The following is a 13,702-nucleotide window of genomic DNA, read 5'->3' as shown; positions in this document are numbered from 1 at the left end:
CAGCGTCCGTGCAGGTAAGGCTCAGGAGGAGCTGACAGTTGTACATCTTGATCTGAAGTTTGCTAGGAGAAATCTGGCTTTCCTTAACTGGTTGGAGCTTCAAAGCCCAGCCCCTCAGGGGTGCACTTCCACCAACAAAGCCACACCTCCTAAGAGTGCTGCTCCCTTTGTCAAGCTTACTCAAACCACCATGACGATCTTCCTAAAATTTCTGTACGCATGAAAACTTTGAAGGTGAAACCAAAGGTAGAGGTATCCTGCTGTGACTCCAGCGGGTTGGGAGGCAGTGAGGACAACATGGATTTCAGGCAAGTTAATAAACTGAGCAAAGATAAACTGACTGAGAAGTGGGTGGGGACAAGGCCCGGAAGTGGGTGGGGACAAGGCCCGGAAGTGGGTGGGAACAAGGCCCGGATATAGAATACACTGTAGGTGGCAGGAATGAGCTAGGAAATCTCTGCCTCACTGGTCAAAGCCTGAACCCCCTAGGAGGCGCAGAATAGGATTGGGGATGAAGTGGCTCATGTGGACAGGCAGCAGCAGCACTGAGGTAAGTCCAGAGAGACCTAAATGGAGGACAGGAAGGAGGATGAAGGTCCCCTAGCTGAGTACTAGCCTACTGTGGCAGCTGTGAGTCCCTGCTAAAGAGAGATTTTTGTGGTCAGCAGAGTCACAAAGGAATGACTGAACGGGGGTGGGGGTGGGGGGGGGAAGGACTATGGAAACACTGACTCTACAACAAGAGCCAAAATGGATATTTTGTTACACTACACATAAATGTTTAAGATGTTTAAAAACACTGATGAATATCACTAATGAGTACTTTCCTTTTATGGAAAAAGAATGGATGAGGGAGTTATGAAAGTTAATTGTAGAAACACAAGGGCTAGACCTGTGAAGGTGTAAGTATAGCAGCTAGTAAACAATAGCCTGTAATCTCCAGGGCTGCAAAGGATCTTGGGAACTAGCAGATCTGGGAGTGGGCATTTGTTCCAAGAGGTAGTTTGTACAGACACAAATGTGGAAGACCAAGCCCAAACATCTGTGTCTGAGGAGCGTTCCTTTTGAGAGCCTTTAGCAAAACCGCACACCACCAAGTTAATCCTGGAGGTTAAATGGCTTTTCACATCCAGAGTTTACCCTGAAATGTCACAATGAAAGGTAAAAGTTTTAAAGTTGCCCCCCTAGACACAAAGTTTAGAGCAGAAGAAACAGGTTAGGCCTCAGAATTGTATGATCCAGGAAGCCTCTCCTAGGAACTAACCGACCATGAAGTTAAACAATCTGAGAAGCAGGAGACAGCTTCTCCTAGGAAACAATCTTGAAAAACAGAGAGTTTCTCCTTGTGATTTTTCACTGGTATTCTTTACACTTTCCAATGACGCCATCCCTGCCCCCTCGGTTGTGCTTTCTCCCTTTAAATACCCCTTCTCCCAGCCCCTCGGGGTCAAACTCCACTGCCGCTGCGTGGGATATGAGTCTCGACCCCAGTGCACTGGTTCCTATCCATAAACCTCATGTGATTACAGCAAGGATAGTCTTGTGTGAGTTCTTGGGTGGTCGCTTCATCCCAAGACTAGAGTGAGGGTCTCCCCGCTCCGGGGGTCTTTCAACAAGAGCCATTTCATATCATGAGAACCCTGTCTTTAATTATGGCTTTAATTATAGCCAACGCCCTCAGTTTAGACTCCTGAAACATTACACATCACCACAGACAAGTATCCCTCTGTGCTGGGTATTTTTATGACAACTTGGTCATCAGAGAGCAAGGAACATCAATTGAGAAAATGCCTCCATAAAATAATACTTTCTTAACTAGTGACTGATGGGGGAGGGCGCAGCTCATTATGGTGGTGTCAGCCTGGGCTGGTGGTCCTGGGTTCTGTGAGAAAGCACGATAATAAAGCCATGTGAAGCAAGCCAGCACACAGTACCCTCCATGGCCCTTCCAGCAGCTCCTACCTCCAGGTTCCTGCTCTGCATTAGATCCAGTCCTGACTTCCTTAAGTGGTGACCACCAGTGTGGAAGTGTAATCTGGATAAACCCTTTCCTCCCCAACTCGCTTTTTGCCATGGTGTTTTGTTTTAGCCACAGAAACTCTGAGACACTTCCCTTAAATCTCACTTCCTCAATGAGCTGACTGGGAATGTTTTTATAGTCACTCATTATGTGTGGGCTTTGGCTTGTTTTTGTTTTGACATAGTGTCTTTTGTAGCCCAGGTTAGCCTCAAGCATAGTATGGAGCTGAGCATAACCTTGAACCTGATCTTCCCACCACCAATCACGGATCATTGGCCATTACATTCTCACTGTAGAGATGAAACTGATACCAATGGATGTAAAATTTTCTAGGACAAATTCTCCTTTTCCAGGTTAATTAAATTGATGAATTATGTCTCATGATTTTTATGGGTGAGACGAACTAGCATGCAATACTTCCTAATGTTAGTTTGGGGCTTGGACTCTGTAGTTTATCTTGTTGTTTTGTCAATTTTTAAAAACCATCGCTGATTTACAGAATGAGATACCAAAATTTTAAAAAGGAAAACTTCATTGGATACTTTACACAAAAGTTACTTTTCTAAAATTTTTATTTTTAAAAATATACCATTCCATATATAATGCATTTCAGCCATTTCCCCGTCCGTCCCACCTCTCTCATTTTCCTTACACTCCCTTGAAATACTCCTCTTTACAAGTCTCTTTCTCACATCCACATCTTTGTCTTATGACCCACAGAGTTTAAACAGGGCTGTCTGTGGGATACAGGGGTTTCGGACTTTCCACTGGAGTCTCTAGGCTCAAATGTGATCATACATGTGAAATCAATGACTGCTTCTCCCCCATGATCTGCCAGTAGCCGATAGTTGAGCAGAATGGGGGATGGGCACATTGAGTTCTCCTCTGTTCCTTCTGTGCTGATGAGGGATCCAGTCTTCTGTAGGTAGCCGTAGAGTTGAGACACAGACCATGGTTGCCTTGGCTGTGCAGGACCACAATATTGCATTTCCACTCCTTCTTCTCATATTCTGGCTCCTGCACTCTTTCTACTCTACAATGCTCTGAGCTATAGAGGGCACGCTGTAGGTGTCCTGTTGGAGATAAGCACTGGAGTGTCCCTTAGCCCTGTACTGTGAGCAGCCATGAGTCTCTACGTTCATCAGTGTTCACAGCAGAGGGATCCTCTCAGGGTCAGGCTGGATGTAGCATTTGTCCAGGAATACAATTACAGACATTCAGAAGATACTTTGGTATTTAGTTAAACAACTGAAGAAAATTCCTCCCCCGTGATCTAAGAACTTCTAATGTCTTAACCTGTAATAACTGCACATAAGTAATTGTTAAGAGGATAATCATTATACAAGCTAAAGCCAGGTGATTCTCCCAGAAGCCCCACGATGAGAGATCGATGCCCTGGATCGTCAAGAATTCTTCACCAGTACATCTGTAATTCAACACACACAAAGGTAATGTCAGAGTTTATTCAATATATTTATTGTTGCTTCCCTTAAAAACTCATAATTTCAACACATTAAAATTTTCTCCCTTTTATTTAAATGACAGTCGTCATGATGTGCTTACAAATTTGTTATGCAATATGAAAATCAACTGAAATTACTTGAGTCAGGCACTTGAGTTAATTTCAAAAACTATCCAGAGAAGAGTAGATACCATATCTACTTGAAAGCCTGTAGGATGGAGACCTAATAACCACGGCAAGTTTACACAGCTGCACTGTAATCCAACTCTGTTCACTTCATGGTGTTATTTGTTTCTAAATCCAGAATGCTGCTCTCTACAAAGAGTAAAAGCATGGGTCAACTATTGCTACTTCTGAATGACACGGACACTCCAAGGACTTTGCTGACCCATTAGACAGTCATGCACAAGAACAGAAGCATGGAATTCTAGACCTGGGACCAGAGGAGAACAGATGTTGCAGGCAGGAGTCAGTGAATTTCTGTCTGCTCCTGTACTAAGACTGAAGTAACAACCACAGATGCTTAGCTATAGGACATCCCTAGCAGCACAGGTGACAGACTGAGCCTGTGGTAGCAGTGGGAGCATAACAGCGTGCAGTGGGCCTGACACAGGTTACCATAGGAACTGCTGTGAAGAATTCTGCATAGAGCTACAATTGCTTCCTGTGTCTCTCCATCCCTGTGACTCTGTTCCCTTGTATCTCTTAGGATTTAGAAGAGCACAAATCTTCTGAAAGAGCAGATTTCTTCCTCCTGAGAGGATGAACCTATGAGGAGGAAGAATGGGGATGGCCGCCTCTGCTTTCACTTTCCCATCCATGTCCTCCTGACCAGGAACTGGAAAGGAAGTTGTATTATAAGAGCCCAGGCCACACCAGGAGAGAGAATATGTGAGAAATAAGGTCTCTCTCCAAACAGGTTTTCTCATCAGTAAATCAAAATGCAAAATATTCTCTGCATTTCTACTTTATTATTTTGAATATCCATGAGAGATTTAACGTATCACAATATTTCTCTCTGTTTTATATATCAAAATCAAATCATGAGAACAATCAAGCAAAGTGAAGGTATTGTAAGTTTAAAACAGATGAGTTTTATCAAAAATCTATGTTTGTATTTTAATAGTATTAGACAAAAAAAGATACTTTTCTCAACATGCTGAATTATTTATATCCTTTATTGCAGGGCACATTCTCTGATAGGACATTTTTCACACACACACACACACACACACACACACACACACACACACACACACCAGTCTTTGATTTCTTGAAGTCTTCCAGAGTGTGAGGCAGGGGGACGACCTTAAATGATAGCAGGCAAAGCTCACCTTGCCGTCCCGACATTTTCAGGATCAGCTCATAGGTGCCATACCATATCCTTATAGAAATTATATGGCTTTGATAGCCTATCAGGGCAGCTTATGTCAAACTGAAATGTTCTGAAACTCAAAGCCACAATCAAAGCACCAAAACTCTTCCCCACGATGCCCTAAAGAATCTTTTCTGCACATTATCAACACAATGGAGTAGTGTTGAAACTATGTCCTCTGGCGCACAGGGACTCACTCTGGGGAACAGGCAAAGGACAGAGAGTTAACCCTGGTCTTACCGGCAGGTCCCCTCTAAGTCTAATGCTAATTCTATGCCCCATTATGACCCTGAGCTCAAACTTACATTACATAGTTATGGCATCTACTGACTTCTTCTATGTTGTGTTCTGAACAGAAGTTTTGTCCAAGGAATTCATTGTGCAGCAAAGCCTGTAACAAAAGCAGGAGCAGGGAAAGGAAAACAGCCTTATATTTCATTTTCATACGTTTCCAAAGAATAAACACAGCTATATCTTCAAGTACAATCTTTACCACTATTTGCAAAACATTTAAAAAAAAAAAACCAACCAGGTTCATAGTCTGCTCAGTCCACCAGTGTCCCCGTCTGGACTGCTCCAGAATCCAAAGGCTTATGATTGAAATAATGTTTCCCGTTGACTAAAATGTGAAATCTCTAACTAAATTACCCCACGCATCCTCCTTCTTTGCCCTCTAATTTTGCAACCCCATAAGAGCCATAATTAAAACAATACTATTGGGTTATAGGAGGAACATGTTCTTGCTTGTTTTCATCAAAACCAGCTGTAATTATGGGAGTAAAAGGACACTGAGATGCACTCTGCTGCAGAGAAAGCATGTGTAGCCAATATGGCTGTGAGTATTACATGGTTTCTGTTTCCGGTAATTTCCTGATATGAACTATACATCGTAGTCTCTGACCCGGTCATCAATTCTTCACTGGACAGAAATACTGTGGTTCCTTTTTGTAAATCGTATTGTCTACCTTTCCTCTTTGCTCTCAGCTTTCTCTCCCCCTTAAGTTCTCTCCAATAATACGTGACATGGGAAAGGCACGGGTGACTTACTGACCTTAGGCCAAGTTAAACCAACAAGAAATTGTTCCTCTTTTGCCCCTGGAAGGACATTCCTGGGCAGGATCTGGTTAGAGTTTATTGCTGATGAAAGGACATGGGTGGCACTCATTTTGGTTACTATAATTGGAGACCCCAAGTAGAGTGACAGAGAGGACAGCTTACCTTAAAGCCATAATGAGGAATGTTAAAGTACTGAATCCATGAGAGCTGAGGTAGGAGGCTTCCAGAATATAGTGATAAACCTGAAAAAAACTACAAAGAGCAGAACCAGTCCAGTGACTAAGAATCCTAGACAAGTAACTTCCTCTTCAAGACCCCCACATCCTTCTGACCATTGCTCTTGGCCTTCAGACCAGATCTTTAAAAACATTCTTTCAGTTAACTCTAATCCAAAGCCTGCACTCTTGGCAAAGCCAGGGTTCTTTGTGGTTTTTAAAAGAAGAACCTGTCACCCCACTCTGCAGAATCCAAACCTTAGAGATGCTTATGCTGTCTTCAAGATGGCATGCGATCTGCACACACCCTTAACGCATTAAATACCTCCATGCAACATACTTTTAATCATCCCAGATTCCTTATTATATATAATTTGTGTAGCTACATAGTTTATATTGTGTAATCCTTGGAGTGGCGATATTCAGAACAGAAACATTATTTGATATATAGTTTAATATATTGTTAATATATGATTAGTTGAATCTCTGACAATATTACAGGTCAAATGTAGTTACTTTTCTAATAAAACTAGGGACAGTTAGGAACATATCCTGAAAGAATGCTTTCTTGGCTCATTTTATGTCAACTTGACAAAAAACTAAATTCAGTAGAATGGAGGGAATCTCAATTAAGAAAATGTCTCTATAAAACCATTTGTAGTCAAGTCAAAGGGACATTTTTTATTATTGATTAATAGGGCATAGTCCAAACCATTGTGGCTCTTACCATCCCTAAGCTGTGGTCCTGGTTTCTGTAAGAAACAAGCTGAGCAATCCATAAGGAGCAATCCCATAAGCAACACCCTCCATTGCCTCTATATCATCAGTTCCTGCCTCACTGTTCCTGCTAAACGTGAGTTTCTGCCATGACCCCCTTTGCCAATGAACATATACAAGTATAACCTTAATAACCCTTTCTTCCCTAACATACTTGTGGCGTAATGTTCCCTTCCAGTAGTAGAAACCCTCACTAGGATGAACACTGAGCATCCTACACACACTTCTACTTCCACAAACAAACAAGACGTTATTTATAAGAGTGTTGACTCTGTTCATGACCAGGAGTAATTTGGTATTCAATTAATCTACAGCCTTAAGACAATTTCAACCCTAGAACTGATAAACTACGCTGATGAAGAACAGCAGAAAAAGTGCCCAATCCCTCATTTTAAAAAGCTACCAAACAGAATCATACGGAGTTGCCAGAAAGGACTGATGGGGATAAACAAGAGACAGTTCATACTTGTCTTGTCTCATCTTCAGTATACCAGAATAGTCAAAGGAATGACAGTGTGTGTGCATTCAGACTTGACCTGAACAAATGCTTATGTATAAAATACGACATTCGGCTTCAGAACTAGTTTTTAAGGTCACATATAGAAAATGTATACAATGACCAGTTGTCTTAATGTCTTAATTGCTGTGATAAAACACCATGACAACACACACAGAAGTCAGAGCCTTTTCTAAACACAAATTATAAACATAATGGGAAAGAAATGAGGGGTGAAATTTCATTTACAGTAACTTCAAAAATGGGGAAGTGAATATCTTGGAAAAAATCCAACCAAATGAAATATTTCTACAATAAAAATGTTAAGAAACTGAAAATAAATAAATTGAAGAAGATACTAAAAGACAGAAAGACGTCCTATGCTGACATTCTATAGGATAAATATTATGAAATATGCATCCTACCAAAACCAGTCATTAGATTTAATGCAGTCCCCATCAAACTTCCAATATAAATCACAAAAATTGAAAAAAAACCCTCAAATTTCACATAGAAATAAAAAAGATTAGCAAGAACAATGCTGAACAATAACAACAGCAAGACTGCTGGAGATATCACCACCCACTGGGGAAATCACCACAAACTGGAGGGATCACCACACACTGGGAAGATCACCATCCACTGGAGGGATCACCACAAACTGGAGGGATCACCACACACTGGGAAGATCACCATCCACTGGGGGGATCACCACCCACTGGAGGGATCACCACTCATTGGAGGGATCACCACCCACTGGGGGGATCACCACACACTGAGGGGATCTCCACCCACTAGAGGGATCACCACTCACTGGAGGGATCACCACCTCTTGGAGGGATCACCACCTATTGGGGAGATCACCACCTATTGGGGAGATCACCACCTATTGGGGAGATCACCTCCCACTGGAGGAATCACCACTCACTAGAGGGTTTACCACCCACTGGAAGGATCACAAACCACTGGGGGTGTCACCACCCACTGCAGGGATCACCACCCACTGCAGGGATCACCACACACTGCAGGGACCACCACTCACTGCAGGGACCACCACCCACTGGAGGGATCACCACCCACTGGAGGGATCATTACCCACTAGAGAGATCACCACCCACTGGAGGGATCACATCCCTTTGGTGAGAGAATTCATCCCCTGCTTGTATGAGAAATAATTCATCTTCTCCACTGATAGGGTTTCTGGAGGTTTGCCTGGACATCTGGAAACAAGAGCAGCAGACTCCAGCAAGCTTTATCACACCACGTGCCCTTCTCGTATAAAGAGTCTAGCATGCCATTTGCTCTGTAGGATCAGTGTCCCATTCAAATTGAAGGATGCCCAAGCCAGTGATTCCCTGCCTCGAAAGCTTAACAGAGTGAACTCTAGCAACACTAGAGTGCTGTTGGGATGCTCCTGAGAATTAACTTTAAAGGCTGCCTGCATGATTCAAAGGGGAAAACTTGGGACATGTGAATTTATTCCACGAAAGCGTTCTACCTTTTTTTTTTTAAGTAAGTCTAAGACTTGATACTTACTCACAGTTGAACTCTTAGTAGAAAAGCTGCTTTAGTTATAATGAAAAAAATTTATTATCATTTCTAAAAATCATAAACAGGATTTTTAAATCATTAAGGCTTTTCCTGTGTGAGACCGTCCGTTTCCTTGAGCATCGTTATGTTGTGACCCCCTCTGGAACCTTCTGAACGGTGGTTTCAGTTCACATCTCAGGAAAGGGGCCCTCCCAGGTTAACTTCAGTTTGTTTTCTGTTTTGTTTTGTTTGGTCCCCTAGCAGGAAATATGGGCTGGTAATTTTTAGCAGAGGAGTCTTGGCAAAACTATAACCTGAGAGGGGTCTTGGGGAGGAGAAAACCAGGACATCATTTATGAGAAACCAATTTTAGTTTCCCTGGGGAGAAGGCCTGTAGATCTGCTGACATGCAGAAGGGCATGTGACATTCGTGTGGAGAGGGACCCCTCTCCCTGAGAGCTATTTTATCCTTAACTAAATCTCTTTAGTCATGAGTTACTCTAAGACCCTTTTTTCATCCCACTAGCAGTAGCGGTGGAGGGAAGGGAGGAGGCCTGTGTCCATGGGAGGAGGCCTCACATCCTAGCAGTGCACAGTTAGGTTTGTTTGTTGATTTGTTTCCTTGGTATCTGTGGATGTCCATCTGGATGCCTCCACAGGGTTTCAGTTCAGATCTCACATCTGGGTTTTTAATTAACTCCAACCCCCTTTGTCTGTTTTGGCAAGTCACACATTGTTAACACACACATTTTGCACAGACCTACGAAGACTCCTACCTAAGTTTGGCTTCTATTCCTGTAAAAGAGTCATCATGAGTCCAAAAGTATGTGGAAAATGAGTTTACTTAGCTGACTATCCTGACCATATTCTATCATTAAGAGGAGCAAAGATAGAAACTCAAGGGAGGAAGGAATCTGGAGGCAGGAGCTGGAGCAGAGACCATGAAGGATGCTGATTACTGGCACACACCCATAGCTTCCTTGCCTACTTTCTTTTTTTTAAGATTTATTCATTTATTATATATAAGTACAGTGTAGCTGTCTTCAGATACACCTGAAGAGGGCATTGGATCTCTTTACAGATGGTTGTGAGCCACCATGTGGTTGCTGGGAATTGAACTCAGGACCTCTGGAAGAGCAGTTGGTGCTCTTGACCTCTGAGCCATCTCTCCAGCCCCCCCCCCCTTGCCTACTTTCTTATCCAACCCAGGATGACCTTCCCAGGATGGTGCTGTCCACAGTGGGCTGGGTCCTGCCACATTAATTAATCAAGAAACTACCTCCAAAGGTTTGTCTATAAAAGAATCTGATGGAATCATTTTCTCAACTGAGGAACTGAAGGTGGGGTCTCTCTCTCTCTCTCTCTCTCTCTCTCTCTCTCTCTCTCTCTCTCTCTCTCTCTCTCTCTCTCTCCAGGGTTTCTCTGTGTAGCCCTGGTTGTCCTGGAACATACTCTGTAAACCAGGCTGGCCTTGGGCAAGCCCCACCAGCTTTTGACAATGTTCTCTCTTCATAATGAACAGAGCTTCCTTCAAGCTGTCAAAAGAACCAACCAGCAAAACCCACACACACAATGGTAGCCTCTGTATTGCATCACCCATAGCCTGTGGTACCCAGTGGATTTCTTGTAAGATGTAGGATGGTTAGAGTTTTGTCTCTCAATACTCCGTGGCCTCTCTGAAACAGACCATTTACCAGAGGGGTCTTATTGTCCTGCATCCTGCCCTGACCTAGAAAGACAATGACAGAAACACCGCATGTCCTCTCTGACCATCACTATTCTCTTTGCTGTAGCTTGTAAGCTTTGTTGGAAACAGGACCGCTTTAACAGTGTTGTCACTAACTCTGTGCAACACGGAGCTAAAGCTCAGATGGTTTAAAATGAATTGGGTTTTGTTCTTTCAAGTCGTTAGTTCAAACAAAGGTAGCAAAACCACAAGTAATTGTGTTGATAACACATATTTTTTTGTTTTGTTTCTCTGATAACTGAAGTTGGTTATATAAAGCTTTAGAAGCCACTGTTTATAACTGTTACCATGAGATGGTGACACTTATATCAACTCTGTCAATTTAAATAAAGGATGGATATCAATGTACTGACCATCCACTTACAAATTGTAATATCCTGCCTATCATCTTCAATGTTTATGGCTTACATATCTTAAATAACTTACTTAGTCGCTTGCAACCTACATAAACTTTCTAGCTTTTCTTTCTGATCTGAAAATATTTAGTTTAATCCTCATACATAAATTGTTCTTTAACACTTCCTCCTCCTCCTTTCTTATTTATTTATTTATTTATTTATTTATTTATTTATTTATTATTTATTTTCGGTTTTGGAGACAGGGTCTCTCAGTTTAGCCCCTGCTGCCCTGGAACTCGTTCTGTAGATCAAGCTGGTCCCAAACTCACGAAGATTCACCTGCCTCTGCTTCCCAAGTGCTGGGATTAAAGACATGCTCCAACATACTCAAGATTATTTTTACATCTTATTATATTTTTTAAACTAACTTTTTAGAAATTCCATGGGACATGGGTGTTTGACTGTTTACAGTTACACATTTAAAAAGCAACTATGTCTTTTATCATCAGGATATGGAAAAAGAGTAAAATGCAATTTTTTAAACCACTAACAAGAATATGGTAGTTTAAAGTTTGCCTTTGTTGTTGATGTAGAAATTTACTGGTGAGTTTCACTATCTCAGTAAGACGCCTGTCAGCTTCAGAACAAGGCATCCTTGTTAGTTCACATCTGAAACATATTAGGGGTGAAGTGGAAACGTAAGGGATCCGTGGAAAGTCAGTTGTGTTGGAAAGTATTTTGCTGGGGCATACACGCAAGGGAGTGTTTTCCTGAAGTCGACACAGGTGAGAGGCTAAGGCAGACTCGTGAAGGAACGTTTTGCTAAAGGGAGGTTACAAGAGAGAGGATGTTCTGCTAAAGCAAGCACGTGAAAGGACACGTGAAGGATTCTTTGCTAATGACCCGCACTTACTGGTCTGCCTTACATTGCATTTTAGCTCTAAGGACCAGAATGCCAAGGTTTCCTTTATAGACGTGTGTATGGGCAGGCCAGCAGGCTAGGCAGAGTACTGAGTCCAAGTCCTGACGTGATTAATGGGCAGAACATTTCATCACTTTTTTTTTGTCTCCTGTGTGTGGTGGCTTAAGATTTCTTTTGGGTGCTGCAAACTATGGGCAGGGAGCTAAAAGTGTGAAGCCTGGGGGAGGCGATTCCAGGAGTCATGTGGTGCAATCCAAAGTATGCTGGAGCACAGTGACCATCCTGCCTGCCTCTTTTCTGCTTTTCTTTCCCTTGGGTGAAAAGGAGACACATGGGGCACACTGGACAGACTCCTGCCAAGCACTCCTTTTTCGACTGTATTATGGCCTGCTCTACAAGATGCGAAACCTGTGTGGTGCTGTGGCTAGTGAGGCCATAAGTGTCCGGAGAATCTGCTGTTATTCGTCTAAATGGATATGGTATTGAACTGACTTCTAATGAGTTACTGTTACACCTGTAGATTAGTACATCTCAGACATTAATTCAGAAAAGCTTGGTTTCGATTCTTTGATGGACAGAGACCCACAACATCAGCAGAAGCTGATGGATTGATGCAGAGACCCCCAACATGCAGAGAAAAGAGACTGCAAAGGATCCAACCCTAAACAGGAAATCTGCATCGAACTTCTCCCAAGGCTTACGGATCACGGTGAGGTCAGATGAAAGACTGTAAGAGCCAGAAGCAGTGGGTACAGTGAAGCAGGGCCATCCAGTCACAATTGTGCAGTGACACATGTGAATGCAAAACAGTTGTGACGACATGTGAAACACTTGACCTAGATCAAGGCAGCAGCATCCCAGCATGGAAGGGAGAGGTGGACAGGAAGTCCCACTCTTAGTTCAGGAGCTATTGGCAGCTGCTGGCTGCTGGGAACGGGGAGCCATTTTTCTTTAAAGATGAAGCCTCTGGAAGCCAACCTTTGCTTCAGTATATGGTCCTATACACAGGCACCCGTAGACAGTCTACGGTGGCCCTGTTTATAAAAAGAGAAACAAAGCATGAGGCGGGATAGGAGGAGAAGTGAGCGTGACAGGAAATGGAGCAGCTGCTTTTCAGATGCTCATACAGCACCACTTGCAGAAGTTTGTTCAGCCTTCAGTTTCCAGAGTGATGAGAGTCCATCTTGGCAGGGGGTTATGGCAGCAGGCGGCAGGCATGGATGTGGGACAAGGAAGCCAAATGCTCATGTGTTCACATGAATGCACAAAGCAGGGAGGGATTCACAAGTGGGGCAAGACCATGACCACCCAATGATGCCCAGTGACACACTTGCCCCATCACATCTCTACCTCACACAGCACAAGCAATTGTGAACCCAGCGTCCCCTAATGCTCAGGGACAGTTCTCATTCAAAAATCCCTACGGAAGAGGAATTTGGGGGGAGGGGAAGAATAGGGCTGGACTTGATCACCACACCTTACAGGCATTTATATACCTCAAACAAGATTTAAATAAAAACATATTTATTAAAGATTTACATCTCTGGATGGCCGTATGTATATGACCACATATAGATAGGAAATAGAAACAAACTGAGCACTTTTTCAAAGCCACACATCTCCCATTGCCAAGCTACAGGATGTCCTTGCACCAGAAGAAATGATGCAAATTGTAACACATTCAATAGTTCTATTCATCTGCTCTGCTTGGTGGGAAAGTATAGAATCTGGTTCACTTGTCTGTTGATTCCTATACAGTAAGGG

General features: G+C 42.8%; 1 protein-coding gene and 1 long non-coding RNA gene across 10 annotated transcripts in view; one reads left to right on the top strand and one right to left on the bottom strand.

Moving 5' to 3' along the window:
- Positions 1–443: 443 nt before the first annotated feature.
- On the top strand, positions 444–4,431 carry LOC120096558 (uncharacterized). The gene is made up of 3 exons (XR_015637239.1): positions 444–550; positions 3,390–3,468; positions 4,192–4,431. It is a non-coding gene; the product is annotated as an uncharacterized LOC120096558 (long non-coding RNA).
- Positions 2,575–13,702, bottom strand: part of Abcg3 (ATP-binding cassette, subfamily G (WHITE), member 3) — an 85,021-nt gene continuing 73,893 nt past the window's right edge. For all 9 annotated transcript variants that reach the window (XR_015636768.1, XR_015636766.1, XR_015636769.1 and 6 more), the window contains 3 exon segments: positions 6,076–6,165; positions 5,163–5,248; positions 2,575–3,446 (listed from right to left, as the gene is read on the bottom strand). Coding sequence is in view for 5 of the 9 variants with exons in the window: in XM_087584004.1 (XP_087440130.1) it covers positions 3,257–3,446; positions 5,163–5,248; positions 6,076–6,165 (366 nt within the window). In the remaining 4 variants the exon portion in view is untranslated.

The sequence above is a fragment of the Rattus norvegicus genome, chromosome 14 (assembly GCF_021556685.1).
Source record: "Rattus norvegicus strain SHRSP/BbbUtx chromosome 14, alternate assembly SHRSP_T2T, whole genome shotgun sequence".
NCBI classification, from domain to species: domain Eukaryota; kingdom Metazoa; phylum Chordata; class Mammalia; order Rodentia; family Muridae; genus Rattus; species Rattus norvegicus.
Note: the sequence above shows the minus strand (reverse complement) of the source record. Positions and strands in the feature narration are given on the sequence as shown.